The sequence below is a fragment of the Acipenser ruthenus genome, chromosome 13 (assembly GCF_902713425.1).
Source record: "Acipenser ruthenus chromosome 13, fAciRut3.2 maternal haplotype, whole genome shotgun sequence".
NCBI classification, from domain to species: Eukaryota; Metazoa; Chordata; class Actinopteri; order Acipenseriformes; family Acipenseridae; genus Acipenser; species Acipenser ruthenus.
In genome coordinates, this window is record NC_081201.1 from 6,288,819 (window position 1) to 6,315,872 (window position 27,054).

The following is a 27,054-nucleotide window of genomic DNA, read 5'->3' on the forward strand; positions in this document are numbered from 1 at the left end:
TCTAAAAGAACAGAAGTTAACAGAAGACTTACTTCTGCTGCTGGTTTTCCTGTTCCACAGTTATTTTGTGCGGAGTCTTCAGCTTTCAGTTGTCGTGGTTTTGTAATACAGTGGGGTACTGTGGCACCTGCTCTGCAAGTTCAAACCGAAACTGGGGAACGTAAACTCACATTGAGAATTAAATTGAGTTCCTCTTGGAATTCTAAGGGTGGATTTTGGACTTTTTTTTTTTTTTAAGGGTTAGCACATCCATGGCACATTCATTGATGCTATACAGAATGTGTAACATGTGCTGCAGCATTATTCAGAGTAAAAGGAGTTGGTCTAAACATTGTGGAAAACCTTGTGTGGCACCCAACCACTGAAATGATTTACAAGTAATTGTAAAATGTAAACCCCTCCAAAAACCATAACTTTTAATGAGATGATTTAAAGTATCATCTGTGTGTGGTTTTCCAGCTGCTGTCAACTGTCTTTTTTCTTGTCCTGTATAGATTATTATTAATTATGGTCATTTAAATCTTATAATTATGGCTTTCCTGTTCTTCCTTTGCATCAAAGTATTCCTCTTATCCAGTTTCAGTAATTGAATCCAGATTCTAGCGACAGGATTTCCTGACACAACTGAGCAGTTTGAGAGATCTTATTGCATTGTTCGATTTCTGTAGTGTGTACCCTTTGAGCCTAACAGCTCATTTACAGGGGGTTCTGGGGAAGCATCTGCAGCAAAGATAAAACACACAGTGATCACAATCTGTTACAGATGGGAGAAGGACTTGTAAAAGTAAGAGGAGAGAATTGCCTGTCTCTTTGTTGTTTAGTATTTTGTTTGTGTTTTTCTTTTTACTAAGGAAGCCAGTCTGGAAAAGCAGAAAGAAATCCAGGGTGTTTAAATGGAAAATGCACATAACAGGAAATCCCATAGGGTGCACATGCAGGTTCAATTACACAATGCTCACAATTGGAAGCTGAAAACACACTGCAGCAAATTTGTGACGTGATCATACCTACAGTATACTGTACTGTAAGTACAATTCAAAAACGTTATATAACGTTATTTTCCCATTGTTATACTATACATTTACCATAGTTTACCGTGGTTTGGCATCTTTTTATTTGCTTTACTGTACAGTAGCTCTGTGCTTTACAATGCTTACATAAACTTAACCATGTTTTCACAATGCTTTATTGCACTTTGCTATGCTTTTACTATGGTAATCTTTCATAAGGGATAAGCATGTTACCATTTATATATATTTTACATTATAAAAACTTACCAAACCCAGTTTGTGTCGTCACATTCCAAAATAGGGACGGTCGATTAAAGAGTTTAAATATTACAACCCAAAATGCTGGTTATAAACCTTATCGTCCTTTTTCCTATTTATATGCAGGTGTGTCAATAGTCTGACCTAATTATTGATAAATTTGCAAAAGAAAAATGTTTCTTTAAAAAAAAAAATATATCTGAATAAGGGCCCTTTGACACCTCTGCAATGGGAGGCAATAGGTTAATATATGGTATGCAGTGCATACACGTGCCATTCTGCAATCCACAATGAGCCACCGCAGGCACAGGCACCAGCAAGCGGACATTCAAAACGCGGCAGAGGAGACGCCACAAAGCAGAGCTGTGGTAACATGCATGGGCACTGACTGCAGCACTGCAATTTCATGGAGGCGTCACTATAATTACAGCTGTGAGTCTGTGAAAATCGACCCTAATCCCACTAACCTGAGTTTGCCTCGGACTGCTTTGATCGCTGGTATCAGGAAAGTTAGTCTGTTCTGCTGAGGACTGATTTGCGTGTTTGCCCGCAATTAACTAACATTTTGTTTTGCAGACTCCCTGTTGTAAGAACACAGTCCTTTAAATGGGGACAAATCACTGTAGTTGTGATTCAGTGCAGTAAAATGCTGTTTTCCATATTCGTTCTGAAACGCAGTGGTAGTAAATTAGAAAAGTTGCTATTTTATATTGTAATAATTTACCAGTGACATTATAAGGAAGAATAGTTGCTCATTTTATATCTTTATTTTTACATAGCACCTTTCATAGTGGACCACCGTCACAAAGCGGTTTGCAAAATTACGCTGTGAACTGTGCATTATATGCAGAGTCACTTACAATAGGACATTGATTTAACATCTCATGCACAGGATGGAGTACAAGGAGGTGAAGTGACTTGCTCAAGGTCACACAGTGGCAGAGGTGGGATTTGAACCAGTGATCATCTGGTTACAAGCCCTGGACTTTAACCACTGGACCACACTGCCTCCTGTGTTCTGTATTTAACTGAGTATGAAAATTAACAATCCAAAACATTGGTTTAATTATCTGGTAACTCAGAATCCTAATAACAGCAACAGTTTTGTTTTTTTTTCTCCCTGGTGAAAACGAGCCAGTGTAAGAAAACACACATCCTAAAAAGTTAATACATGAAAATCTGCAGCAACACCATATCTAGTTATTAGAGCTTGGAAAGAGGCCACTATCACATTTTTATATTTAGAAACAATCAGCAAGAAAGGGTCCTTTTCAAGGACTTCCATGCGAAAGCAGCCTCTGTACAGTCCCTCATTAAATTCATGCCTACCTTTTCCAATGCCTAAAATGCAAGGACACGAATAGCAGCTGCTTGCAGTAAACGAATTGGATCAGTAGAAGCCACAAAAACTGTTTTTCATTTCTGTTTCATTCTGCAATGGTGAATCCAAGCAATCTCACCCACGTCAAAGCAACAACTGAAGAAGAATTTCAGTGAAAGGGCTAAAATTGAAAAATGTTATGGTCTTTCATAGTTTTCACCTGACTCCTGATTTGTAATCAAAGCTTTCGTGAATGCAGTTATGTTAGCCCAATACTGTACAACATGTTAAACTATTGTACAGTATGTATAAAAATAACTGGTGGTACTGTGAATTCTGGCTGATGTTTTGTAAAGCCTGTTAAGATGGGTTAATGAAGAGCACTATTTAAATCTTTTTGGCAGTTTAGTGTATATGACCAGTGTATATGACCAGTGAAAATAAGAGACAAGTCAAAGCTTTTAACCTCATTTTCTGAATTTTCTTTTTAGTTTGTTGGATTGACTGTTAAAATTAATACACGAATCATACTTCATTATGAAATAATGCTACTGTTACGATGTAATTAAAGTGTTCCAAAAATAATGTTAATCCTTTCAAACTAAAGGTTCAGTACAGTAAAAATAATAATAAAAAAACCTTTTGCGACTCAGAAATTTGCTTAGTCAATGGACTTTGACATACAGACAGATTAATCTCTTCCACATCAATCAGCGACATTCCTGTTTTGCCCTCGTACTACTACAAGGTTGGAGAAGGTTGGAGCTGCTCTCCACTGCTCGCTTTTTCCCCAGCTTCATATTGTACTGTAGCCAAAAACACATTAAATAAAATAACAAAAGGAAGCCATGTTGTCACCTAAAAAGAACCCGTCCTCCCCACTGTGTGCCTTTGTTCCTCCCAGGCAGGCGAATCCAGCTTTTCTGAGTCTAACGCCAGATAAAAGGCTGGAAAGGTCGGCCTGCATGCTTAACAACACTCCTGTCATTTCTGCAATCGCTTTCCCTTTTTATGTCACAGATTACATCAAGGCATTGCCATCCCAGTCCTAGAAAACCTGCTGGAGTGACATGCTGTCACGGTGAGGGTGTCATTATTCACACGGACCTCCGAATGACTCTGGAGATTGGCTGCTGCCTTTGGCACAAAAACTGTCTGAACTGCATTGGGACTTGACACCACCAGCAGCTCCCAGTGTAAAACAGGTGCGCTGCTATAGTCTAAAGATGTTAGTTTTGTGGTCACCAGGCGGTGCTGAAATCCATTCCACTTTCTTCCTTGAGCTAGGGAGATCAATGGGTGTGACCAAAATAAGCAGCCGTGTCTACCACATTTATTACAAGAGTGGCTGGAAAAGGAGAATCTTGACTTGTTCTGTGGCCGTTGTACATTCCCATCTTGTGGTGAGAAATTGTATCACATCTCATCACATCGTTTTTCATTCCTATTAGATTCTTTCTTTCTAGTTTTTCATTGTCTTCCAAAAATTGCTTTGAGTGGATAAATGGGTTAGATGTTTGTTTGTTTTATTTTGGAAAGCCTGTACCCTGATGATGCTTGTGTTCACTGGAGGAATCTGGTTTTATAATACCTGCAGTAAGAATGACAATACAAATGCAGGGATGGAAATAAGACTCCAGTTGCGTAGCAGTTTCATCCATTCCTGGTTTTACTATGTTTAATTACACAAACCTGATCTTATTTCCTATACACTGGGTCTTATCAAGCACATATTAAAACCTGGAATGGATGAAACTGCTATGCAATAGGAGTCTTATTTCCATCCCTGCAAGTGTTCTGTTCTATAGACACATGCTACTGTATGCTTACTAACACCATTATCTGCAGTTCTTAACACGTGGTATTTTTAATCCCTCCAGCTGGACGGAGAAGAGAGCAGTGAGCATGGCTGAGCCGCGACGGGACAGCACCAGTAGCCTGCAGAGGAAGAAACCCCCGTGGCTCAAACTGGACATCCCCACCGCCCACGCCTCCCTCGAGGAGCCCACCTTTGTTCAGGTAACCCAGGAGCCAGCACTGCACCCCGACCGGCCGTCTCTTTCCCTCTCTGTCACACTGATGACTTGTTATTCCTCTCTCACGCTCACTCACAGATTGCAAGTCTTTTTGTTTTGGGAAATAATTTGGAATTAGACAAAATAACTTTATGATATCTCAAAATGTCAATATTATTTAAGCATCTGAAGGTCAATGCATTACTTCAAGTAACCAGACTACCAGGGTGAAAGCAAAGCTTGCTGCTTTGAAACAATATGCTTTAAACTATAAACTTTGTATGCTTTTATGCACAGATGAAGATAAAAAAATATATCTCCAGTACAGTTCCCTGTAAGGTAATCGTTCTCGTTAAACATAATGGAACCATTAGAGTATTCTGCCAATAGCTATTGTCAGGTCCATTCTGCCCATCAGCCCTCTGCTCTAAACCACCTTGACCAACCTGTCAAGGCTATACAGCTTCTCAATCCTCAGTTCAGGCCAAAAGTCCACACTCATTTCTAACCACCAGTCCATTTCAGTCCCCACGCTGTAAACCACAGTGATATGCTGTGTACCAGTCTGTCGGCTGTGCCCACCAGACCAGTGTTCTGTAGTCTGTAAGCTGTGTGCAGTGAACAGTAGGCTGTACCACCTCCTTACATTCCCATACCGGATTCTCACCCCTTCATACTCTTTCCGTGGCAGCCCTTCCAGCGCCAGGGCTTCTTGAGGAGTATCAGCATGCCGGACGAAAACACACGCCTGCCTTCCCCCCCCAATGAGACCCGGCAGCCCCCCCTCCAACGCCAGACCTCAATCACACAGACCATCAAAAGGTAAGACCACCTGCCCCCAACAGTTTAGGAAAAAGCTCTTAGACTTCTGAAACTCCAAGGCTTGATATTGCTTACTGAATCTCACATCCTCCCCAGAAGGCCAAGGGGACAGAGCAGAAAACGGCAGATGTTATAAATTGTTCTCTTAGAACCAACCAATGCACAATCACTGATGGTGTAGTATACAAGTATATGGCATGCTTTGTAGGGTCGGTGTTGAGGACCCTCAGCATATGAAATGCCTCTGCTAGCTTTTTACCCAAACAGGTGTATTTCTGTGCAATAATCTTACATTGAATATGTATCTCTTTACCACAAGGGGGCATCCATGTCAAACAAGCAAGATAGGTGCAGTATTTTGCTCTTTCAAAAGCTAAATCAACAGTATGAGCTGTGTTTATTTCCATTCTGTGTTTTCAGAGGTGTATTCCTTTGCCTCTGTGTTGGAGCTGGAGTACAAACATTGATGTTAAGATAATCTTTGAATGTATTTGTTCATCGTATTTCCATACAGTCATAGTTACCGGTATACTGTGACTTCTCCACTATCCCTAAAGCCACTGCAGATTTCCTGACCTTTTTAATTCTATAAATCTAAATGTATTTATTTATTTATGTATTACAAATTTGAATGGTGATGTTTAAACAGTTACAATTGTTATGTAAGGTAATATAGATTTACATTTGTCTGAAGAATTTCTGTTTTACAACAGAAACTAAAGGAGATTAAATAGAGAACTTGGTTGTAAAACATATTTTCATACCATCATATATATATATATATATATATATATATATATATATATATATATATATATATATATAATTACACTGCCAAGAAATGAAATTGTTAGATGGACAAAGGTTTACCCACAGTGGCTGCCCTCTCTCCTTTCTCTGATTCTGTTCCTCATTCACTGCTAAACCTCTTCTCCTTTACTAACGCTGTACTCAGTCTCTTTACCACACGGCAATGTCTCAATTTCTCTCTCTCTCTCTCTCTCTCTCTCTCTTTCTTTCTTTCTTTCTCTATCTCTCACTCTCTCTCTCTCTCTCTCTCTCTCCCTCTCTTTCTTTCTTTCTCACTCTCTCTCTCTCTCTCACTCTCTCTCCTCCCTGTCGTCTGCACTGCCCCTGCCCAGCAGCAAGAGGGTGCACTTTGAGAGAATAAACACTGTGCCCATAAAGGGACAGCGTGCTGCCCGGAGGCCCATGAGGAAGCCACAGTCTCTTTCCAGACTCTTCCTAAGGTACCTGCTCCACGGTGGAGCCTGCATGGCACTGTGTACATGCTCTAACCACGAAGCCCATCCACCTTTCTCATGTGCATGGCAAACAAGTTACACTATCAGCAGGGTTCCTGTGGGCACTGTATGCAGTACAGTAAAAAAAAAAACAAGCCTCCCATTGCATTGTGGTTTAAGACATGGCTTTTCCTCTGTACAGCTGAGTTTGTCTCTATAGTTTCTATGAACTAAAAAAATTCAGCTCATGGTGATAAAACAAATTGCACAAACTGCAAAATATTGAAAGTCTTTTGAATTTCACACATTTAGTCACGTTGCAGTGCAAGTACATTTTTACTGAAACCCTTTGCAGCCTGGAAGGTCAGTCCTTTAGAAAACTACAAACCCTCTAAAAGCTGTCTTTAATGCTTGCTGTACAAATGGTCCAAGTTCTCAATAGTTGTTATTGCAAAAGAGTGTTGATGATTGAGTAGAATCAGAGCTCTACTTATGTCTGGGAAAAGTAATTTGAGTCAGATCACACAAGCCGTGGGGGGTGCTACAGTAGGTGAGCAGTGAGGGCATTCTATTGCAGAAGATGTTTACTGTATGCTACACAGTGGAGATTACAGTTATAACATGCCAGGGCATGTGGGGAAACAAGAATTTTATAAATGCAAATTCTATACAATAACACATTTGAATGTTGTTGTTGTTTTAACTCTAAACATGACTTCAGCTTATTCAGATCATTGTACAGTATTGCATGTTGTAGTGTCTGTATGACGTGAGTTAAGGATTATATATAAAACACCCAGCAGTTCATTTTCATGGCCCAAGGCAAGGGCAAGGTCAGGTGTTATATTCAATGCTGTTAAACAGTTGCACAGTTTTCCAGCATTAGAAACTGAGTGTAGTGTGAGTTAACCATCATTCTGGGGTGTGGCAAGAAGACAGCCCAGGTGAGACTCCAGGAAAACCTGCAAGAGGGGTATCATGTTACAGTAGTTTTGTGACTTGATTTGCACGTGCACATGACCAGAGCTCACATGCTTCCCTCCCTCAGTCTGGTTATTGAACTCTACAGCGAGAACATGCCCTGGCATGCAGGCTCTCCTGTTTCCTGAATGAGCACAGCATGCAACACGTAACTTTTCCTTGGCTGAGAAAGGAAAAAAAGAAAAGTTGTCTTATTTTAGAAAACCTCAGTTCATATGTAGACGCTTTGCAATGGATCTGATTGCAGCAGCAGCTTGGGGTTACTTGCTGGGTAATCTGTGTCACTGAGCTCCAAGGTGGGAGCGACCTGCATGCAGCGACTGGATAACTGATCACTTCTCTGAGCCACCTCTGGAATGCACGGAATGCCGCAGAGAAGAAAAGGCACTGACTCATGGATGTAGCCGATATGATCTTGTAGCTGTTTACCTGGCACCCAGGCTTAGAAAAAGGAAAGGAGAGACGCAGAAAGAAGAAAGAGCGCTTTGTTTTCAAGATCAGTGACGTGTGTGATGACCATTTGAGTCCTAAGTGGTGGTACCACACTTTGGGTCATTTTAAACGATGGACCGAAGCTGTTAAGGATTACCTGTGTGGGATTATTTACAGGACCTGATGACCAGCAAGTCTTGAGGGTCCAGTATCTTTTTGGTAGCATGGGAATATCTACTGCCACTGTGCTGGAACTATGTCTGACATAGCCAATTGGGAGGACCTGGATAGGTAAAGCCTTTTTTTTCTGTTAATCAGATATTTATACACAGTGAAGATAGAGCAAACAAAGTCAGTCTGTTAAAGGACAGTATATTTGTGGCAAACTGAGAGGCGGAAAGAATAAAAGGATGAAATCTAATTCATATTTTTGGGGAAAATTAATTTGATATTTTAGTTGCTTTTCATTTATGAAATTGTATTCTTGCAAATTTGTTGTGATTGCTTTGAGACTTCCTGTTGGATGGGGAATCCTTTTTCTGTGCTGTCGTTGTTGTTTTATTATTATTTAGTACGTTAGGTCATTTATATACCGTACTGTGTACAAACAATGAATGACTGGGGTTTGCCTCGGGAGGCTTGGAAGATGATTAGTTCCAGTCAATCGGGTCAGGCAGCGATCACATTTTTCAATTTAGTATCGGCTTGGTGAAATCTTGGTGAGGCCAAGGATGAAAAGAGCATGGAGACTAAACTACACCTAACTGGACTGGAGGGGTAATACTGTCTTGGAGGCTGTGTGGGAAAAGGGTACATAGCCATTGCCTATGCTGAACTTGCTGTAGAGGTATAATATGGACTTCACGTATTTTTGAATACCAATTAGCTGAGAAACGCAGCCCCAAGGAATATGATTGTGCAATTTAAAACAGCCCTCGAAATTAGAGGCTGGCACTATGTAATGTAGCACTCTGTGCCAATGAAACAGAGCTCTGCCATAAATTATCATTCAGTTCAGCAGCAGGGGATCACATTTACATTCTACCACAACCTGTGGGTTTGATGGAACTGCATATTGAGCAAAGTTGCTTTGACACCGAGGTATTTGACTTAATTGGATTAGACTCACACTTTCACGGTTTGGCCCTGAACAATTATAATTATGGGTAAAGATAAATTGCACAGACAGCAAAATAGAAATGTGCTGTAGTGCACATCTAGCTGAAAAGTGGAGTAATCTATATGATATCAATGACTGTGCTGTATACCAACATGCTGCACTGTCCCCTGGTTCATTTATTAGAATGTTGGTGATTATCATCTGTTTAGATTGTATGCAGAGAAATGTATTATTTTGATAACTGGAGACAAAAACAATGCTCCTGTGCAGTGACTCAGGAGCTTGATTGTTCTTGCAATTTACCAGAGTAAATAAACATGGAAGCATGCTGTACACACCCCAGCCCTTTAGTTAAACTGTGTCCTGGCTAAATATAGCCCTTAATGAAGCCCTGCAGCAGGGTAGGACAGCTCAGCATATAGGAATGTCGGTCTCTGATGAAAAAGTGTTGAGATGTACTTGGGTCCATTTGTATGCAGTATGCTATTATTAAAAACACAGTGGAACTGGTTACAAATATATAATGGAAACAGATTTGCTCTTAAACCTGCAATGATACTGGTAAGACGCTGTCTCATTGGGCTAATCTTACTGAGCTTGAGATAAGCTCTTATGACCAACCAATTCTCTAAGTAGGATAGTCATGTGCTGGAACTTTTTACTAGCACTCTTAAGATTGTCATTCAAAATGTGGACCTCTGTGCACTCTGTCACAATTCATTGTGAACGCTGCCTTGAATACAAACCTCTAAACACCTATAGCTCTGCGGATGTGTGGACACACTGGATAGTTTGCAGACAGATTTTTACTTGTGCTATTAATAGGAGTCTGAGTTCTCCACTGTAAACATTCTACCCTCCCCCTAATATACACAACTCTTCAGCCGCCCAGCTCAGATTCATCTGTGACTCATTTTCAGTGGAGCCCTGTCTTTAAATCAAACAAAACAGAAAGAACAGAGCCCATTGAATTTTAATATCTATAATCATCAGTGTTGTTTAAACACTTATTCTTGTACGGGCTGCTTGTTAATACTTGTCGGATTTAAGATGGTGAAGCTGAAATACACGCAAGTACTGTTTTAACTGTGTTTCTTCAGAGTAGCTGGGTTTGTTAGTTTATCATAGCATAAGGCCGTGTGTTTACTGGAATGTGAGCTTTGTCTTGACTTCAGTTGCCTCTAGAGTACGGACTAACGACCAAGGCTGTGTATACTATTACCAACGCACGTAGACACTAGTGTGGAGTCATTTTTAACTCTGATCTGCAGCAATGCAATTTGATATGAAAAAGTTGGATAATATTATATTAAACTATATTAACCCAGTTAGTTACATTGAGTCACATTGTACTCTTTAAAATATTAATATATACCTGTAATTAAGAAAAAAAAAAGGAAACAAAGTTTGGCTTGGTCAGTTAAGGCTGCTTGGTCATTTAATTAAGGTTGGCTACAATACCCTGGGATTGTGTTATGATACTAATGTTAAGGAGCGCAAGTTATCATTGGAACCTACTGCATTGGTAATACAAAAATGAGTATTTCTTCAATCTCTGTGCATCAGGGGCACGGCAGACTGGTTCGGAGTCAGTAAGGACAGCGATGCCACTCAGAAATGGCAGCGGAAGAGCCTCCGGCACTGCAGCCAGCGCTACGGGAAGCTGAAGCCGCAGGTGATCCGGGAGATGGACCTTCCCAGCCAGGACAACATCTCACTGACCAGCACCGAGACCCCGCCCCCTCTCTACGTACCCGCCTCCCAGCACGGCATGCAGAAGGTAGGCAGCGCCCCAAAGCTTGGCAATAGTGTCAGCCAGGCAGCTGGGAGCATAAGTCATTTAGCATTAAGACATGACATGTGGTGTGGTTAAGATAATATAATCTCACCCCTAAAAGGCAAGATTGTGGGGCCCAACTAAAAAGTTGAGTCTAAGAGACATAAGTTTAAACTTACAACAGAGTTTAAGGAAATGTTATTATGATTTAAAAGTCATTAGAGTCTTGTTTGATTTTCAGATCGTCGACCCCCTGGCGCGAGGGAGGGCCTTCCGCATGGTGGAGGAGATTGACGGGTACAGCGTGCCTCACACCCCCATCACTCCCGGCGCCACCTCCCTCTGCTCCTTCACCAGCTCCCGCTCCGGCTTCAACCGCATCCCTCGCCGACGCAAACGAGAGTCTGTCGCCAGGATGAGCTTCCGCGCTGCCGCCGCGCTCGTCAAGGTGAGGAACGCGGGACTGGATAATTAGAGCTGCTTCACCATTAAACTACTCCAGCTAGCCTTTTTTAAACATCTGAATTAATTAATCATGTCAGCATCCGGGAGCTGCATTTCAAATGCAAGAAGACTTTTCTTACTGGTATGTGGCACTATACAAATCCTGCAAAAAAAATAAAACATTTTTACATCTAAAGAAAACGGAACCTGGCTGGTAGAACTAGGCTTTGTTGGAAAAGCAATACGTAAGTTAAAACTTAGTTTAGTTATGGCATTATTATAGCTTTTCAGCTGGTGCAACCCAGCGCTGGTCAGTTTTCACTTAACAAACTCCAACAGCAACTTTGTAAGTTCTTTCAGGAATTCTAGAACTTTGTGATGTCATTAGCGTTCCAGCATGTTTATTTGTTTTCAAAAATCTTCATCTTGTGTTACATGTCAGTTGTCCAAGACAAGCCAGAGATTTGGAAAAAAAAAAAAAAAAAAAAGAGGTATATCAGTTTGTACATTTTAAACTCTGGAGTATGTGAAAAAGAATAGGAGTGATTAATACCTCAATACAAAGGGATAGTTCAGTTGTATTGGTAGGTCCTGGATATGGAGATCAGAAACTCTGTTGTAAGTGGTATATAGTTTGCTAAGTGAAGCTTAGGGAAAGCTGTGGTGGAGATGTCGTTTAAGAAGCCATCACTGAGCTCACTCAACCTGTTGCAGGGCCGGTCGTTCAAGGAGAGCACTCTGCGACGGGCACAACGACGCAGCTTCACCCCCGCCAGCTTCCTGGAGGAGGACACCGTGGACTTCCCTGATGATCTCGACACCTCCTTCTTTGCACGGGTGAGGCTCTGTGTTTAAATCAAAGATGCTGCAAGTAAACTGTCATGTTTGGAAAACAGCATGGGTTAAGCAATTTTTTACATTTTTAGCAAGATCCCAGAAGACTCTTTTATCACCTTGCTACAAATCAGCATTAAGAATGATGATACTTTTTGTTGGACCAACAAGTTAAAACAGGAATCAAATAATAAAGCAGATGGGTTTATTTCATTTTCCTGCTAGAGGCAATGTTTAATCAGGAAAATAAAAGCTTATGATTAAAGCAAGCTTATTTATATTTTTTTACATTTTCTGATGCTGAACTGCCCAGTTTCCAATCCTGGTCTAAAGAAGAAACATCTGTAGTCTCAAAAGTTAGTGTGTTTTATATACATATTCAACTGATCCTGAGAAATAAAAGGTATTGCCAAAAAACTGTGGTACCGTACATTTCTTAAAACATTCAGTTAATGCACAAATATAGGAGTAACAGTTAATAAATTAATTGAAATATTCAAATAAGTTAAATCAGAAAAATAAAAAATATATATACACATTAATTTTAATGTGTACATACACCTATATATTGACTCGTCTTATAATATGTGTCTCTTAAAATGCAGGTGAACATGTCCGAAGGTGTTCAAAAGACCCGAGCGACATCACTGTCCTGCCTTATGCAACACTGACATCTTGTGGCAATGTTTTATTGAACAGTTTAGCTCCCCACTTGTCATACTGCTCAATTCTTTACGTTACTGGACTTGTTAGATGTTACAGTGACAGCAGGGGCGCACATTTTATCTCTGTTTGTCTTTATCTCACCACTTCTCTTGCCCTCGTTAACCCAAGTAATCAAAATCTGTGTTTTAGTAACGTCAATGTGGGACGTGCTGAAAACAGACAACAAAACAAAGTGGACAATTGTAGTCCTTAAATCTAGAGAGATGCTTGTTGTTCTAGTAACCCCCTCTCTCTGTTGGTCCAGGATGGTGCGTTGCATGAGGAGATGTCCACTTACCCTGACGAAGTGTTCGAGTCACCCTCTGAGGCGGCCATCAAAGAGGCAGAGGCAAGCAAGGCCCTGGATGAGACGGACCTCACCGGAAGTGCCTTGGACAAGAACGAGCTTGAAAAGAGCCACCTCATGCTGTGAGTATGGCGGGTGTGCGTGTCTGCTGTGGGACGGTCGCACTAAAATGTGCTAAATAGGTTCATGCAATCTTCTCTTGTCAGTCAATCAGCTGTCTCAGTGCACTAAAATTCACAGAACTTTGTACAGTGCTAGTATGTTAAACATGGGCTGGAATTATTTACAACATTAATAATAGAAATAATAATACAAAATAAAAATAAAACAGAACATCTGAAATGTGTATCTGACTGCCTGAATGCTTTGTTTCCTGGGAGAAGGCTGCTCTGCCAGCCAATGTTGTGCAGCATCATTTAAACAGAACAAACATCAGATATTAGTCATGGATTTCAGGGAAGCAGATTAGCTGCCCAGAGCAGTCTTTTCAGACTGAATGAGTAAGCTAGAGTAACAAGCCCCTACACTTCTGGAGTTTAGTTTCCATCTGAATCTACAGCGTGCGTGTACAGTTTGTTTAATATTCAGTAGGGCTTAGTGTGAAATGAATTATCTCATACAAGGATTTGGTGTAACACCAACATTAGCTATATTCCTGCATAAATCTTTATTTTTATATTTTGAAAACTTAAAAAATATATATTTAACAATTTTGGAGGACAGTTTAATTTTCTTAATAAATTTGATTCTAAAAAAGCCATCTTAGAGTAGCAAGAGCCCACAGGTGATAAACAGACTGAGCAGTTAAATACTTCCATTAGGGGGGAAGAAGCAACAACTGTATCTCTATTTATTGTATCTTCGAGGTTAGTGTCAGTTTTCTATACAGCAGTATTGATTTGTCACACAGAAGAAGCCCTATAAAGATGCTTTGTAGATAACCCTCGCCTGTTTCAGGCCGCTGGAGCGGGGCTGGCGCAAGGGGAAGGAGGGCCCGCTGGTGCAGCCGAAGGTCCGGTTACGACAGGAGGTGGTGAGCGTGAGCGGGCAGAGGCGGGGCCAGAGGATCTCTGTGCCCGTCAAGAAGCTCTTTGCAAAGGAGAAGAGGCCGTACGGGCTGGGCATAGTGGGAAAGCTGACCAACCGCACGTACCGCAAGCGCATCGACAGCTATGTCAAGAGACAGATAGAGGACATGGATGACCACAGGTGAGACGCAGGGAGATTTGTGCTTTACATTGGGGGGGGGGGTAAATCACAATATATTTAGTTGAATTCTGTCTCCTTGATTGAGTATGCTCTTTGTTTCTCTCTTGGCACGCCGCTCACGTTTTCAGCTTGTGTAAACGTATGTACTGCTCCCAGTGAGTCCCTCCTCCCTGCCATGTGCAAGCCCAGGGCTTCTCCTTCCCACAATCCTACTGCAAAATGATGATGCACTGAGGTAGAGAATTCACCTCTGAATATGTGCAAAATACAGTCAAACCAGGACTGATCAACAGCTGAATTCGAGAGAGGGATATTAAACTAGACAAGTCAGATTGACCTCTGTTTCAGAGCCCCTGCACAGGATAAAATGGCCCATTGGAAGGCATTCAATCGCCACTTAGTCACAGCGAAAACTGTTTAAAAATCTAAAAATCCTGCTGCAGGGCAACCAGAATGCAAACACACATTGTACATTTATAATTAATCTTATATAGCCCCAAATGAGACCTCCCCTTTAAAAAAATTATATATTGTGGTTAAGGTTAAGTAGAAACAGATATTGTTACATATACAGTAATAAAATACCTGTGCATTTCATTGTCAGGGTAATGCATATATAATTAACACATTCCTTTGGATGAATGTTATCAGATAAAGTTTCCTGGAAACAAGCCAGCTCCTATCTACTTCCATGTAATCATGTCTTGCTGTTTAACCCACCCTTGTTCTTTCGGATGGTTTAAAGTTGTCTAAGCATGCCTGCTTGTCTGTTAGAGGCCCGGCCTTTAAGAAGTGGGGGTATCTTGTAGAACTTACTTTGCAGAATATATGATTAAACAAAAATTGTGTCTTCTCACTCTCAGACCATTTTTCACATATTGGATAACCTTCGTCCACTTGCTAATCACAATCCTGGCAGTGTCTATCTATGGATTTGCACCAGTGGGATTTTCACAGAACGAGAAAGTAGATTCTGTAAGTAAAGACGTTTTTATTTGGGACGGGGCATTAATTGTGTGGTCAGTTGTTAATATAAACATACTATTTTTTGGGGTTTTTTTTTGTCATTTCACTATATCTACAGTCCTGTGGCAAAAATCTGAATCTTACGGTTAAAATTACCATAAATAGATTTGTTTTTAATTGTGGTTTCCTCTGTTTTGCCAGGTGTTAAGGAATAAAGGTGTTTATGAAAATGTTAAATATGTATATCAGGAAAACTTCTGGATTGGACCAAGTTCGGTAAGTTACAAATCTCATATTTTAAAGTGACTCAATTTATAGAATGTGAAAGTTACCCTGTAGTTGGTCAGTTAAGTTATTGTACTTAAATTTTTTTTTTTACACTAAATAAACAATTAACATTTTTCTATTAAAATATTGTAAACAAAATGAAAAAAGGCTGTGTAACCGGACGATAAATAAAAAAGAAAAATTAATCTAACAAGATGGCTGAGTTGTGTTGATCCGGAATTGACAGCAGTTCCTCTCGTGTCCTGCAGGAGGCGCTCATCCACCTGGGTGCAAAGTTCTCCCCCTGCATGCGGCACGACCAGCAGGTGCATCGGCTCATCCAGCAGAAGAGACAGAAGGAGAAACTCTCTGCCTGCTGCGTGCGAAACGACCGCTCAGGCTGCGTACAGACCTCTGAGGAGGAGTGCTCAGTAAGTGCTCACAGATATCCTGCACTGGAGACGTACACAGTATTCACAAAGCAAAGAAGGCGGTTGCTAATGCCAAAACAATATAAAAGATTGCATTTTTAATTCAGGTTCCGCATTTGGTCCCCCCCTAAATCTAGATATTAACATTTTACCAGCAGCCTATTGGTCAAAAGTGCTTTAATAGGAAAGTAGCATCAGGTTTTTCTGTTGTTATTTCAGATAAACAGCATGTCCCCCTCCGTCACTTCAGCAGTTATGTTTCAAACCATTGTTTTTCTTTTTCTTTCCTCTAGTCCACACTGGCTGTGTGGGTGAAATGGCCCCAGCACCCCAGCTTCCCAGCACTGGCTAATAAAAGCACAAGACAGTTTGGGTCTGTCTGTCACCAGGATCCCAGGTAAGCAAAGTACAGCATGCATAACTGCTTCAATCGATCAAGCAGTCATGATGTATTTCTATGGGCATTCATTGCAATGCAGTAACAGACCAAAAAAAAAAAAGGAATATGAAGCAATTAACTATCAAATTAAAAGAAAAACATAAATACGTGTTTCTTATTTTCCATTATATGGTGACCATAAAATTCTTGATACAAATGTAAAATGCAATGTTAGCCATGTCGAGTGTGCGTTGTAACTGGCAGATGAATGAGTATGCATTGTGTTGTCCAGTACTCAGAATGACACTGTCCACATATGTCACTTTGCTTTTTGACGCCCTGTTAATTCATGTTGATGCAGGTTTTGCGAGGAACCTGCCTCTGTGTCTCCTCACGAGTGGCCCGATGACATCACTAAATGGCCTGTAAGTTCTGTAGAACCCAGGAAATTTAATCATCCGTTACCTCGTCACAATGGGGGGAGCAATAGTTGATAGTCTAGGTTGCAGGAGATACGGAAATCCCTGGTCAGCCACTAATTCTGTTAGCTCTGGAGTAGAGGAAATAAACCTCATTCTCCATCACTGTACATGCTTTAGGTTATTCTGATAGGTTGTATTGTAGGAGGCAGTGTGGTTCAGTGGTTAAAGTCCAGGGCTTGTAACCAGAAGGTCACTGGTTCAAATCCCACCTCTGCCACTGACTGACTCACTGTGTGACCCTGAGCAAGTCACTTAACCTTCTTGTGCTCCGTCCTGCGGATGAGATGTTAAATCAATGTCCTATTGTAAGTGCACAGTTCACAGCATACCTCTGTAAAGCGCTTTGTGATGGTGGTCCACTATGAAAGGTGCTATATAAAAATAAAGATGTTGTTATTATTATTATTATTATTATTATAGATCTCCGCTAATTACCTGGTATTCAAGATATACTGTAGATAAAGCCTAGAGCTGATGTTGTCTGCACATTATACACAGACAGCTCATTTGTTTGTTTGTTTGTCAGTGCCATCACATTACAATCAGTAATGGTTTAAAGTGATCCTCCTTCTTCTTCCCTCTCTCTCTCTCATGTAACCAAGATCTGCACCAAACAAAGTGACGTGAAGCAGACCAACCTCCCCCATATAGACTGTGTCTTAACAGGCAGACCTTGCTGCATTGGAACCAAAGGAAGGTGAGAAGAACCAACTGCTAAGATCCAGGAGTGCAGCTGCGCATTTGGGTGATCTTCTTCAAACATGGTTAAAATAGCACAGCTGATCCACGTATAGAAAAACACACAGCCTTGTTATATACGAGACAGTCTCTGATTATCAGGGCAGATTTGTTACATCTGCAACCCCATAAACTTAAATGGGATTTTATATATAACAAAGACACAAGTCTAAAACATTATAGGACCCTTTGCATCCCAAACTTGTAAAAATCGAACAGAATGGTGTCCTTCTTCCACCCTTAAAGAGTAAGTAGTGGGGCTCTTACAATATATGGCGTTATACGTCCCCACATGGTAAATGCATAATATAAACATGGGGTGGGGTGGGGGGGGGAGCATGGTTAACCTAAACTTATGAACATTTTTAAAAGGGACCCAAGACGTTATCTTTTACATGGGATATGTTTCTCAAGTGATGAGATACCAGCAAGTCTTTCTGCATTCCCTTTTTTTCTTTTAGGTGTGAAATCACGTCCAGAGAGTATTGTGATTTTATGAATGGGCATTTTCACGATACGGCCACCCTGTGCTCACAGGTAAATGTGTCACTGTTTGTGTTTACAGTAGGTTGTCAGGGTGATGGGTGGTATTGTACTCAGCGTTGTGTTCAGGTCACAGGTGCTGGTGTGTAGTGAGAATCGTAAGAGGTGTTTGGTTACGCTTTGAGGTCAGAAATAGGATTATGTTGAGAGCTTCCTAATCACGGGATTCCTAAAACACCACTCTTGTGATGCTCTTCAGATCACCTGGTGTCCATCAGTATAGTATAGGACTGACCATGCTTACCTCTCACACGTGAGTCGAGACTAGAGCACAGTGCAAGGTGGGGTGGCTGCTGGATGTAAAAATGTGTGTGTGTGTTAGAAACAGATCAGCTGCTCGTATACAGTAGGGTCAGGGGCTTAAAGGTGCTGTCTCTTTAGAATACAGACATTGGTATCTGATTCACCAGCTAATATGTAGGCAATTAGTCGTTGCCAATTAAAAACTGAAATGAAACCGTGGCAAGTGTGTAATGTTATCTGAGCATGACAGTTTTAATTGGCTTACCCCATCTCACTGGTACAAGACCAGAGCAGCAATGAAGCTGGAAGCCTTAACCTACATCAGCAGCATGCCAATCACATTCTGCTCATCATCCATCAGCTTGCAAATGGATGTTGCTCCAAGGGGCCAACAGCCAACTTTCATAACTCTTAATTTTATTGTTGCTGATTGACATACCAAATACGCAGATTAGAAGCTACTAAGGGACCCAAAACCAAAAAAAGGTGGCTTGTTTTTTTAACTTGATTGCTTGCCTTGTGTTCTTATGAAAGAAGGTCGTCATTTCTAGCAATTGTCTTAAGAACTCTTGTATTTTTTAGCAAGCAACAGCCAAGATAATAGTGATAGTAGCTTTGCAGAGTAGAAACTGTTTATTAGATTAATAATCATATGGTTATGTTTAATACGGCAACCAGGAAATCATGCCCGCAAAGCATGGGACAAACTGAAAGCACTTCCTCATACAAATGTGTTGATTTTTAACTATACTACAAACGAATGTATGTAATGTTAGGCACCCCATCTCGGCTGCCAGTGCTGAGCAATGGAGATCTTACTCTGTTGTTTCGTTGCAGGTACACTGTATGGATGACGTGTGTGGATTACTTCCCTTTCTAAACCCAGAGGTCCCTGATCAGTTTTACAGGCTGTGGTTGTCTCTTTTCCTCCATGCTGGGTAAGAGTGTGCACCAGCCTTGGGCTGCCTGTTCTAGCTGTGCGCACTGACTCGCATCTATTGAGTCATTTTCTACTGGAAGTCATTTTGAAAACCAGTTTTAAATCGGGAACAAACAGGGCTAAGTCAAATTAGCATTTGTGAACAGTGTCAGTATAAATAATCAAAACAAGTCTGGTTTTATAATGCTGTACTGATGCTGAATATCACAGGTAACAACAGCATTTAGCAAGACACTCAATGTGCATCAAACAATGCTATAAGGATACATCTAGTTGTTTTTTGCTGTGGACATTGTGGGTTCTGGTGACTTTCTTTTCATGGTAGGGACACCTAAAAGTCTGCTATTTCATTTTCTTGTTCTGGATGTATATTTATGGACCTGCCTTATTCAAAACTAAGCTACATCGATTGTAAATCGCCCTGGATAAGGGCGTCTGCTAATAAATAAATAATAATAATAATAATAATAATAATAATAATAATAATAATAATACATCAATAAATGGCATTACTAACATTGGCTGTCTACTGCAATAGTCATTTACTGAAAGCACGCCATTTCTTGTAAATAGAGCCGTTCTGTAAAGCATTATAGAAGCGCTCAGGTGTCCACTAAAGGCTTTGGGACAGGGGCTGGAGGTCCTCATGTCTATAAGTTGCAGCAGGGGTGTGGTAATGATCCTAATGGCTGGCGAGACTTATTTAGTAGAACACTGAGCTGATTGCCGAGCTGTGTGGCACATGCATAACATGCACCCTGCTTAACTACTTCACAATTCAGAGCCCAAGATAAGTCTCTTTGATTTTAAAGTAATTAATCCTGAACTAGACAAACACACTCTTTACAGAAGAGCAATTTACTTTCCATTTCCTCCTTTTTATGATGATTGCAATGGACCTTCTTTACCATTAACCCATTAGACCCAGTATGGTTACTATCGCTGTAACATGTTCATGTAAATGTAACCTACTGAGCAGTTGTGCAAACCAGAGAGCTGGAGGGAAACAAGTGAATCTGTAAATTCTCAGCACAATTTGATTTCTATTCCATGCTTTGGGATGACAAAACGGGAATATAGTATCCAGTTTTGCCATGGTGAAATTCCAGAAAGTTTGCCTGCAGTACCTTGCGTTGAGGGTGTTCCTCTGTGCCCTCTCCCTGCAGGATCCTGCACTGCCTGGTGTCGGTGTGTTTCCAGATGACCATCCTGCGGGACCTGGAGAAGCTGGCAGGCTGGCTGCGAATCTCCATCATCTACATCCTGAGTGGGATCACCGGGAACCTGGCGAGCGCCATCTTCCTGCCCTACAGAGCTGAGGTACAGCCGACCACACAGCCCCAGCACAAGTAACCCACGTACCCTCCTCCACCAGCACTTCAGACACACTGGGGCCTATTCAATTGTACAAGCTTCCATAGGGGGCCTTTTTGAGATTTATATCCCCCTCCGTGTTGTAGATCAATTCAATATCAATTTAAAATAATACTGTACTTGAAAAATAGGACCCCCTCTGTGGTGGCATCAGAAACCGTCATTATTAATGGGGCACAGCTAAAAAAATGTTCTAATATAAATCATCAACCAGTGTCCATCTTACTGGCAGATTATATTTAGTGTTTTATTTTTCACCACAGTGAGTACAAAAGTGAAAAATAGATACGGTATATTTATTTCATAATCAACATGCAGTGGGAGGGTTTGAACAGTCCCTCAATGGTTAACCTTTGCTCCTACTATTGCCACAATCTGATGGCACACACAAAAATAAACACAAGAAAAACAAGTATTTGTTTCCTGGTGCAGAATAACATCTGGCAGGGGTGTCCAATCCTGGTCCAGAAGGGCCGGTGTCCCTCCTGGTTTTTGTTCCAACTGTGTCCTAAATTACTAAATTGGACCAATTATTACCAATTAATAACAACAATGAATAAACAGTCCCTGGCTTTTGTACAGTTCTCTAAGCTGCTGTCCCTGTGTGTTGTGTGTCCAGGTGGGACCGGCAGGGTCTCAGTTTGGGATCCTGGCCTGCCTCTTCGTGGAGCTGTTTCAGAGCTGGCAGATCCTGGCACGGCCGTGGCGGGCCTTCTTTAAACTGGTGGGCGTGGTGCTGTTCCTCTTCGCCTTTGGGATGCTGCCCTGGATCGACAACTTCGCCCACATCTCTGGCTTCATCTCAGGCTTCTTCCTGTCCTTCTCCTTCCTGCCCTACATCAGCTTCGGCCGCCTTGACATGTACCGGAAGCGCTGCCAGATCATCGTCTTCCTGCTGGTGTTCCTGGGGCTCTTTGCCGGCCTCGTTGTGCTCTTCTACGTCTACCCAATCACGTGCGAGTGGTGCGAGTACCTCACCTGCATCCCCTTCACCGACAAGTTCTGCGAGAAATACGACCTCAATGCGCACCTCCACTAATACCACTATCCTGGACAAAACCAATGTGCGTCTCTTTTTTTTTATTTACAGAAAGTGGCATCACCAATCTTTCCCTTTTTCTGCAATCACACCCACCCCCACGCACCCCACACTGATGCCAAAAATCCTAATTAGGGGCCTCCCAGACTGAAAAATGAGGTCACTTTTTCTGCCCTCAGTGAACAAGAAGTAATGTTATTTGAATACAAATCCTTCCTTCTCCAGAGATTTTCAAAACATATGGATGTTCTTTCTTATTTGTATTCAGAATCCTCTATGCACACAACTGTATGAATGCATTTCCCTCCTGTTCTTTTTAAAGCACTTGACAGACCAGGACTGGCCTTTTACCTGACATCATAGAGACTTGGACTCTTACCAGAAAAAAAAAAAAAAAACAACCTTGGGTGCCTTCTTGATAACTATTGTACCAACTACTGCCATGTTTTTATTACACTAGATTGAGCACTAAAATGTTAACCATCGTTGTTTACTACTGCAAATAAGTGGTGATGAAAGAATAGGTAGTGTTTTAGCTACCACTTACCTGTAATTGAAAATACAGTGAAAGAAATGTGAACAGTCTCCTCCAGTCTCTGCCACTTATTTCACATCTATTTGTTTCTTTAATCTACAGCCTCTCTGCCCAGCATTAGACAACCTCTGCTCCACTTTCACTCTGTTAACCAACATTTGAGACATCATCAGAAAAATACCCTTCAAGAACATGTGTGCCTGTGTTAAAACTATGTTAGCTTTCTATTTATAACTGTGTAGTGTCACAGAGGAGAGGATAATAAGGTTGCAGACAACTCTAGCTTCATCAACTTTTACTTATTAACCAATGCAAGAGTAAATATAGCAAAACATGTAGAAATTAAAGGAAGTATATACAAACTGTTTTTCACATATCAACATCACATTGTCAGTTAATCCATTATAATCCCATTCTATCTTTTATTCAGCAACATTATGGGGAGTAAGCACTAGTCATATACTGTACAGTTTGATACAAAACAGATACGTTGCTACAATTTATTGCACTTGTGCTGCAGTTGTCCTGCGGTTTTCTTTGGTTTGGGGACTGACCCAACTAGACCCACAAAAACATTAAAAAAAACAATAAAATAATGAACATGCATTGGGTAGACCCTGTTACAGGCATCTTTAAAAAAAAGTTTTGTCAATGGGCAACATTGAAAAATCAATCATTCTAAACATTCTTTATTCTATATGGGTATTGCTGTTTTTTTTTGTTTTTTTTTAATTCTCTGAATTGGCACATCCAATTGCCATCTATAGAATGGAATTTTGGAGGGTAACATAACACTCCATGTTAAATGGCTTTGTCAGTGTATTGAGATGAACTGTTTTTACATTTGAAAACGAAATTGTTCAGTCGTCAGAAATGCTGCGATTGCAAAACCATTCCGCCAGGTGGCGTGACCCGCTAGAAACATGGTTTTAGGTTGTGGATTACGGTTGACAAAATAAAACATGCCATGTGTTGTGACCTAAAATCGCTGGGAATATAAAGCAGACTGCCGAGAAATGCAAATACCTCCATTTACAGCTTATAAAACAACGCGTGTTTCCCTTGAATGCCTGCAAGCGGGCTATGCGTTTGTTTAGAGTCCAGGTCTCGCCTCTTTCCTAACAGCCGCTGTTCCTGCGCTCAAAAACCGCTCCCCCCAGCAGGTACTCCATCTCGGTGAAACTCATCTGGGCCACAGTGATGGCAGAGGGGCCCTTCTCCTTGAAGCCAGCCTTGCGGTAGAACGGCACCAGAAACTCCTCACAGATGAGCAGGGCGCGGCGCAGGCCGGGCAGGCAGCGCAGGTACTGCAGGTAGCGCCATAGCAGGACGGACCCCTTGCCTTGTTGACGGCAGTGTCGGTGCACAGACAACACGTGGATGTGGACTGTGGGAGTTTCAGGAACGTGGGTCGTCATGGCGTCCTGGAAATAAACAAAAAACAAACCTTTTAAAAGACCATCCGATTTGCAGGACCCCCTGTGTATAGGCAAGCGATGGGTAGTAAAAAGAAATATATGATGCAAACTGACCTGTGAGAGCCTCTCCTTGTCCCAGCCGGAGCCAATGATGAAGGCGACAAGCTGCCCCTCCTCAAACCATCCCAGGGACAGTTCAGGACACTGACCCAGAAAGTTCAGGACCTCCTTCAGCGTGAGGGGGCACTCCCCCGAAACTGACACGAAAGCTGTGCGGCAGACAGACAGACAGAGACGGGGATTAGGCGCTGCAGGGGGGCTGAAAGCCGAACTTCACCTTGAGGATTACGTACTGATACTAAGAAACAGATTATTTTGTCTTTAATTATGCAGGCTGTGCAAATGTGCGCAATACAAAAGGGCCATTGCTCATTGTTCTGCTACATTATTAGACATCTTATTTAAAACACACACACACACACACACAATTGTGTAGTCAAAAGTTACATACCCCAATGGAAATGTATAATTTCTAAAAAAAACTCTCGAAAACAAATAATTATAGGAAAAATCTTTTGTAGCAAAAGTTTTGCTTTTGTGGATAAGGGAAAAAAAAGTTATTTATTATTTATTTCAGCATTTATTTAGCAAAACTCAAAAAATGCTAATTCAAAAGTATTCATACCCTGACAAGGAAACTGAAATTAATAGTTAGTTGAGGCACCTTTAGCAATAATAACCTCTTTTAAATGATTAGGATATTTGTCAATTAGCTTTTGGCATGATTCTTTAGTAATTTTTGACCATTCTTCAACGCAAAATTGTTCCAGTTCATTCAAATTCCGAGGACTTCCCTTGTGCACAGCAGCCTTCAACTCATACCAAAGAACCTTCTTTCTTCCAGACCAAGGGAGCATTGTGACAGTACCATGAGTCTTGTACTTCTTGATAATAGAAACAATAGTTGAAATTGGGATACTCAATGCTTGGAAATCTTGTATCCTTATCCAGCTTTATGACAATAAATAATTGTCTTCAGATAGTAATGACAGCAATCATCCTATGCCTAACCCTTTTATACTCTCTAAGAATGTTCACCACAATCCAGCATTTTCTAGACTTTCCTAGAATTAGGTTCTGTATTATCATATTGAAATTTCTAGCACCTTGTAGACAATACTATCATAGCATCAAAGGGTATGAATACTTCTGAATTAGCATTTTTGGAGTTTTGCAAAAAAAATTGCTGAAATAAGTAATTGTTTCTTGTAACCTTTTTTCCTCAGCCACGAAAGTAAAACTTTTTGCTACAAAAGATTATTCCTCAAATGCTTTGTTTTCGAGAAATTTCTATAAATTATAAATTTCCATTGGGGTATGTAAACTTTTGACTCCAACTTTTTTGCAATAAAAATCAGCACCTCGTTTCTTGTTTGCTGAAACTCATTTCAAACACCTGCACCATACCTTCTCTCTCGATCTCGAAGACACTGATGGCGTCCTGAGGAGTGAGGTTCCTGAACTCGCTGGCGGGGAGGGTGTGTCTGCGCTGGCGGCTGTGGCTCGGGCTGCACATCGGGGGCTTCAGGAAGAAGGGCTTGAGGAAGGGAGAGTTATTCACCTGCCGCTGGGCCATCATGAAACCCTGAGTGACCCTGCGTGGAGAGAATGTCCTGATCGAGCGACTGGCACACAGTTCTATGTGTAGCTCTGAGTCAGACTCTGGTTTTCTGCTCAAAGGAACAGCACTGCCCAGCTTATTACCGAGCGAGAGCATCGGCTAAGTATATTAGCCAGTTAACATAATCTCCTGATCGTGCAAACACACTCGCTCACTCACTCATACACACACACACTCGCTCACACTCGCTCACACACACTCACACTCACTCACACACACACTCACTCACACACACTCACACTCGCTCATTCTCTCACACAAACACACACACACTCACACACATTCACTCACTACTCACAGACACGCTCATGCACGCACACTCACTCACTCACAGACACTCACACACACACGCACGCACACTCACTCACTCACTTACACACTCACTCACAATCCCTTTCCCTCTCACCAGCTGCCACCCTTGTTTTCTCTCATCCTCCCACTTTCTATACTTTAACTTTCTTTCTTTCACAGGCTGTTTCATTTTCTCCCTTTCCTTTCTGTATTGTTCTTCCTTTTCAAAGATATTTTAGGGTCTTTCATAGGTACAGAAACACTTTTTGTTGTCTATCTTTTTGTGTGTGTGTGTGTGTGTTTAAAATGGTTCAAGGCGGGGTTACATAATGCCGAGATGCCTGGAAGGCAGTATCACATGTCCTTTCTAACTTTTGCCTCTTCATGATAAACAAACAAAAGGTATGTGAAGTAAGCAAGTAGTACTGGTATATTTTAGTAAGGATTAACATGTGAGAGTTTCCCAGCAGCAGTAACAGATCAGCTGATAGATGAACAGTTTAAGGTGGTACATCTTCCACCAGTCACGTTGCAAACTGTGTGTGTGAAGTTGACACTACCTAGTGGCCAGAGGTAGAACATACCCCAGTCAGGATAAGAAGTGCCAGTCATGTGCTCTTCTTTTCACTCCCATGCTGGTAACTTTGTCTTAGGGTCTCGAATGCAGGAACCTTGTTCATCATACTAGTTTTCTCCATGCAGCTGGACTTCTCTGCTTGAGTCCTGGGATTACAGCCTCTCTTTGGGACAGACTTTTACAAACCGATAAATAAATGGGTTAAACTAAAGGGGATCATTACTAATTCTGACTTGTAATATAGAGCCATAACTAAAATATGATGTCCAAGCCAACCAACATCGGTATGAAATATCTGGAGTAATTGTTGATTTATTTAAACCACATTTTTAACCAGTATAGGCCCAGTACAGGTCGTTGCCACATTATTCACCATTCTTTCATGTAGGATGTTCTGTATACTCATTTTTGGCTTAAATTATGTCTCTGGAGGTGCCCTGGTCATTTTGGAGGACCCCTTGCAGTGCACATAAGAGCTTGTGCCATCAAGGCAGAGTGGGCAGCAGCTAATGAAGGCTCAGTGCACCTGAGGGCAATCTGGGTTTAGGATTACTGCTGTTTAAGAACCAGCTGGAGAGTGAGCACAGATTTATGAGGCTTGCTGTCACAACACTCAAAGTGGGTTAGTTAGTTAGTTGGTTAAAATGATAAAGCTACCAACTGTACTGTAC

At 41.3% G+C, this 27,054-nt stretch overlaps 2 protein-coding genes across 10 annotated transcripts in view; one reads left to right on the forward strand and one right to left on the reverse strand.

Moving 5' to 3' along the window:
* The window catches only part of LOC117418366 (inactive rhomboid protein 1), a 61,697-nt gene extending 39,231 nt beyond the window's left edge, over positions 1-22,466 (forward strand). For 4 of the 9 annotated variants that reach the window (XM_059035555.1, XM_034031325.3, XM_034031324.3 and 1 more), the window contains 19 exons: positions 3,610-3,794; positions 4,470-4,608; positions 5,296-5,426; positions 6,572-6,676; positions 10,770-10,983; positions 11,222-11,428; positions 12,139-12,261; positions 13,229-13,392; positions 14,228-14,479; positions 15,343-15,454; positions 15,647-15,721; positions 15,982-16,143; positions 16,437-16,540; positions 16,884-16,947; positions 17,607-17,701; positions 18,204-18,279; positions 19,366-19,466; positions 20,635-20,788; positions 21,462-22,466. In XM_059035555.1, the coding sequence (XP_058891538.1) occupies positions 4,495-4,608; positions 5,296-5,426; positions 6,572-6,676; positions 10,770-10,983; positions 11,222-11,428; positions 12,139-12,261; positions 13,229-13,392; positions 14,228-14,479; positions 15,343-15,454; positions 15,647-15,721; positions 15,982-16,143; positions 16,437-16,540; positions 16,884-16,947; positions 17,607-17,701; positions 18,204-18,279; positions 19,366-19,466; positions 20,635-20,788; positions 21,462-21,881 (2,673 nt within the window). In that variant the 5' untranslated portion in view covers positions 3,610-3,794; positions 4,470-4,494 and the 3' untranslated portion in view covers positions 21,882-22,466. Of the gene's footprint in view, positions 1-496; positions 1,025-3,609; positions 3,795-4,469; positions 4,609-5,295; positions 5,427-6,571; positions 6,677-7,351; positions 8,375-10,769; positions 10,984-11,221; positions 11,429-12,138; positions 12,262-13,228; positions 13,393-14,227; positions 14,480-15,342; positions 15,455-15,646; positions 15,722-15,981; positions 16,144-16,436; positions 16,541-16,883; positions 16,948-17,606; positions 17,702-18,203; positions 18,280-19,365; positions 19,467-20,634; positions 20,789-21,461 lie in introns of those variants that run through there. The other 5 variants (XM_034031327.3, XM_034031326.3, XM_059035554.1 and 2 more) reach the window with 4 other exon arrangements.
* A 209-nt stretch (positions 22,467-22,675) lies between these two features.
* Positions 22,676-25,626, reverse strand: LOC117418367 (serotonin N-acetyltransferase-like). Its single transcript, XM_034031330.3, has 3 exons — positions 25,302-25,626; positions 23,949-24,103; positions 22,676-23,840 (listed from the first exon to the last, which is right to left on the reverse strand). Exons 1-3 carry the CDS (start codon positions 25,609-25,611, stop codon positions 23,535-23,537), a joined length of 771 nt encoding a protein of 256 aa, XP_033887221.2. The 5' UTR covers positions 25,612-25,626; the 3' UTR covers positions 22,676-23,534.
* Positions 25,627-27,054: the final 1,428 nt, after the last annotated feature.

Coding starts and splice junctions, on each gene's coding strand:
- LOC117418367 (XM_034031330.3), bottom strand. CDS start 25,611: ATGCTCTCGCTCGGTAATAAGCTGGGCAGTGCTGTTCCTTTGAGCAGA. Junction 24,104..25,301: donor CTTCGAGATCGAGAGAGAAG/GTATGGTGCAGG, acceptor TCTGCCGCACAG/CTTTCGTGTCAGTTTCGGGG. Junction 23,841..23,948: donor ACAAGGAGAGGCTCTCACAG/GTCAGTTTGCAT, acceptor GTTTATTTCCAG/GACGCCATGACGACCCACGT.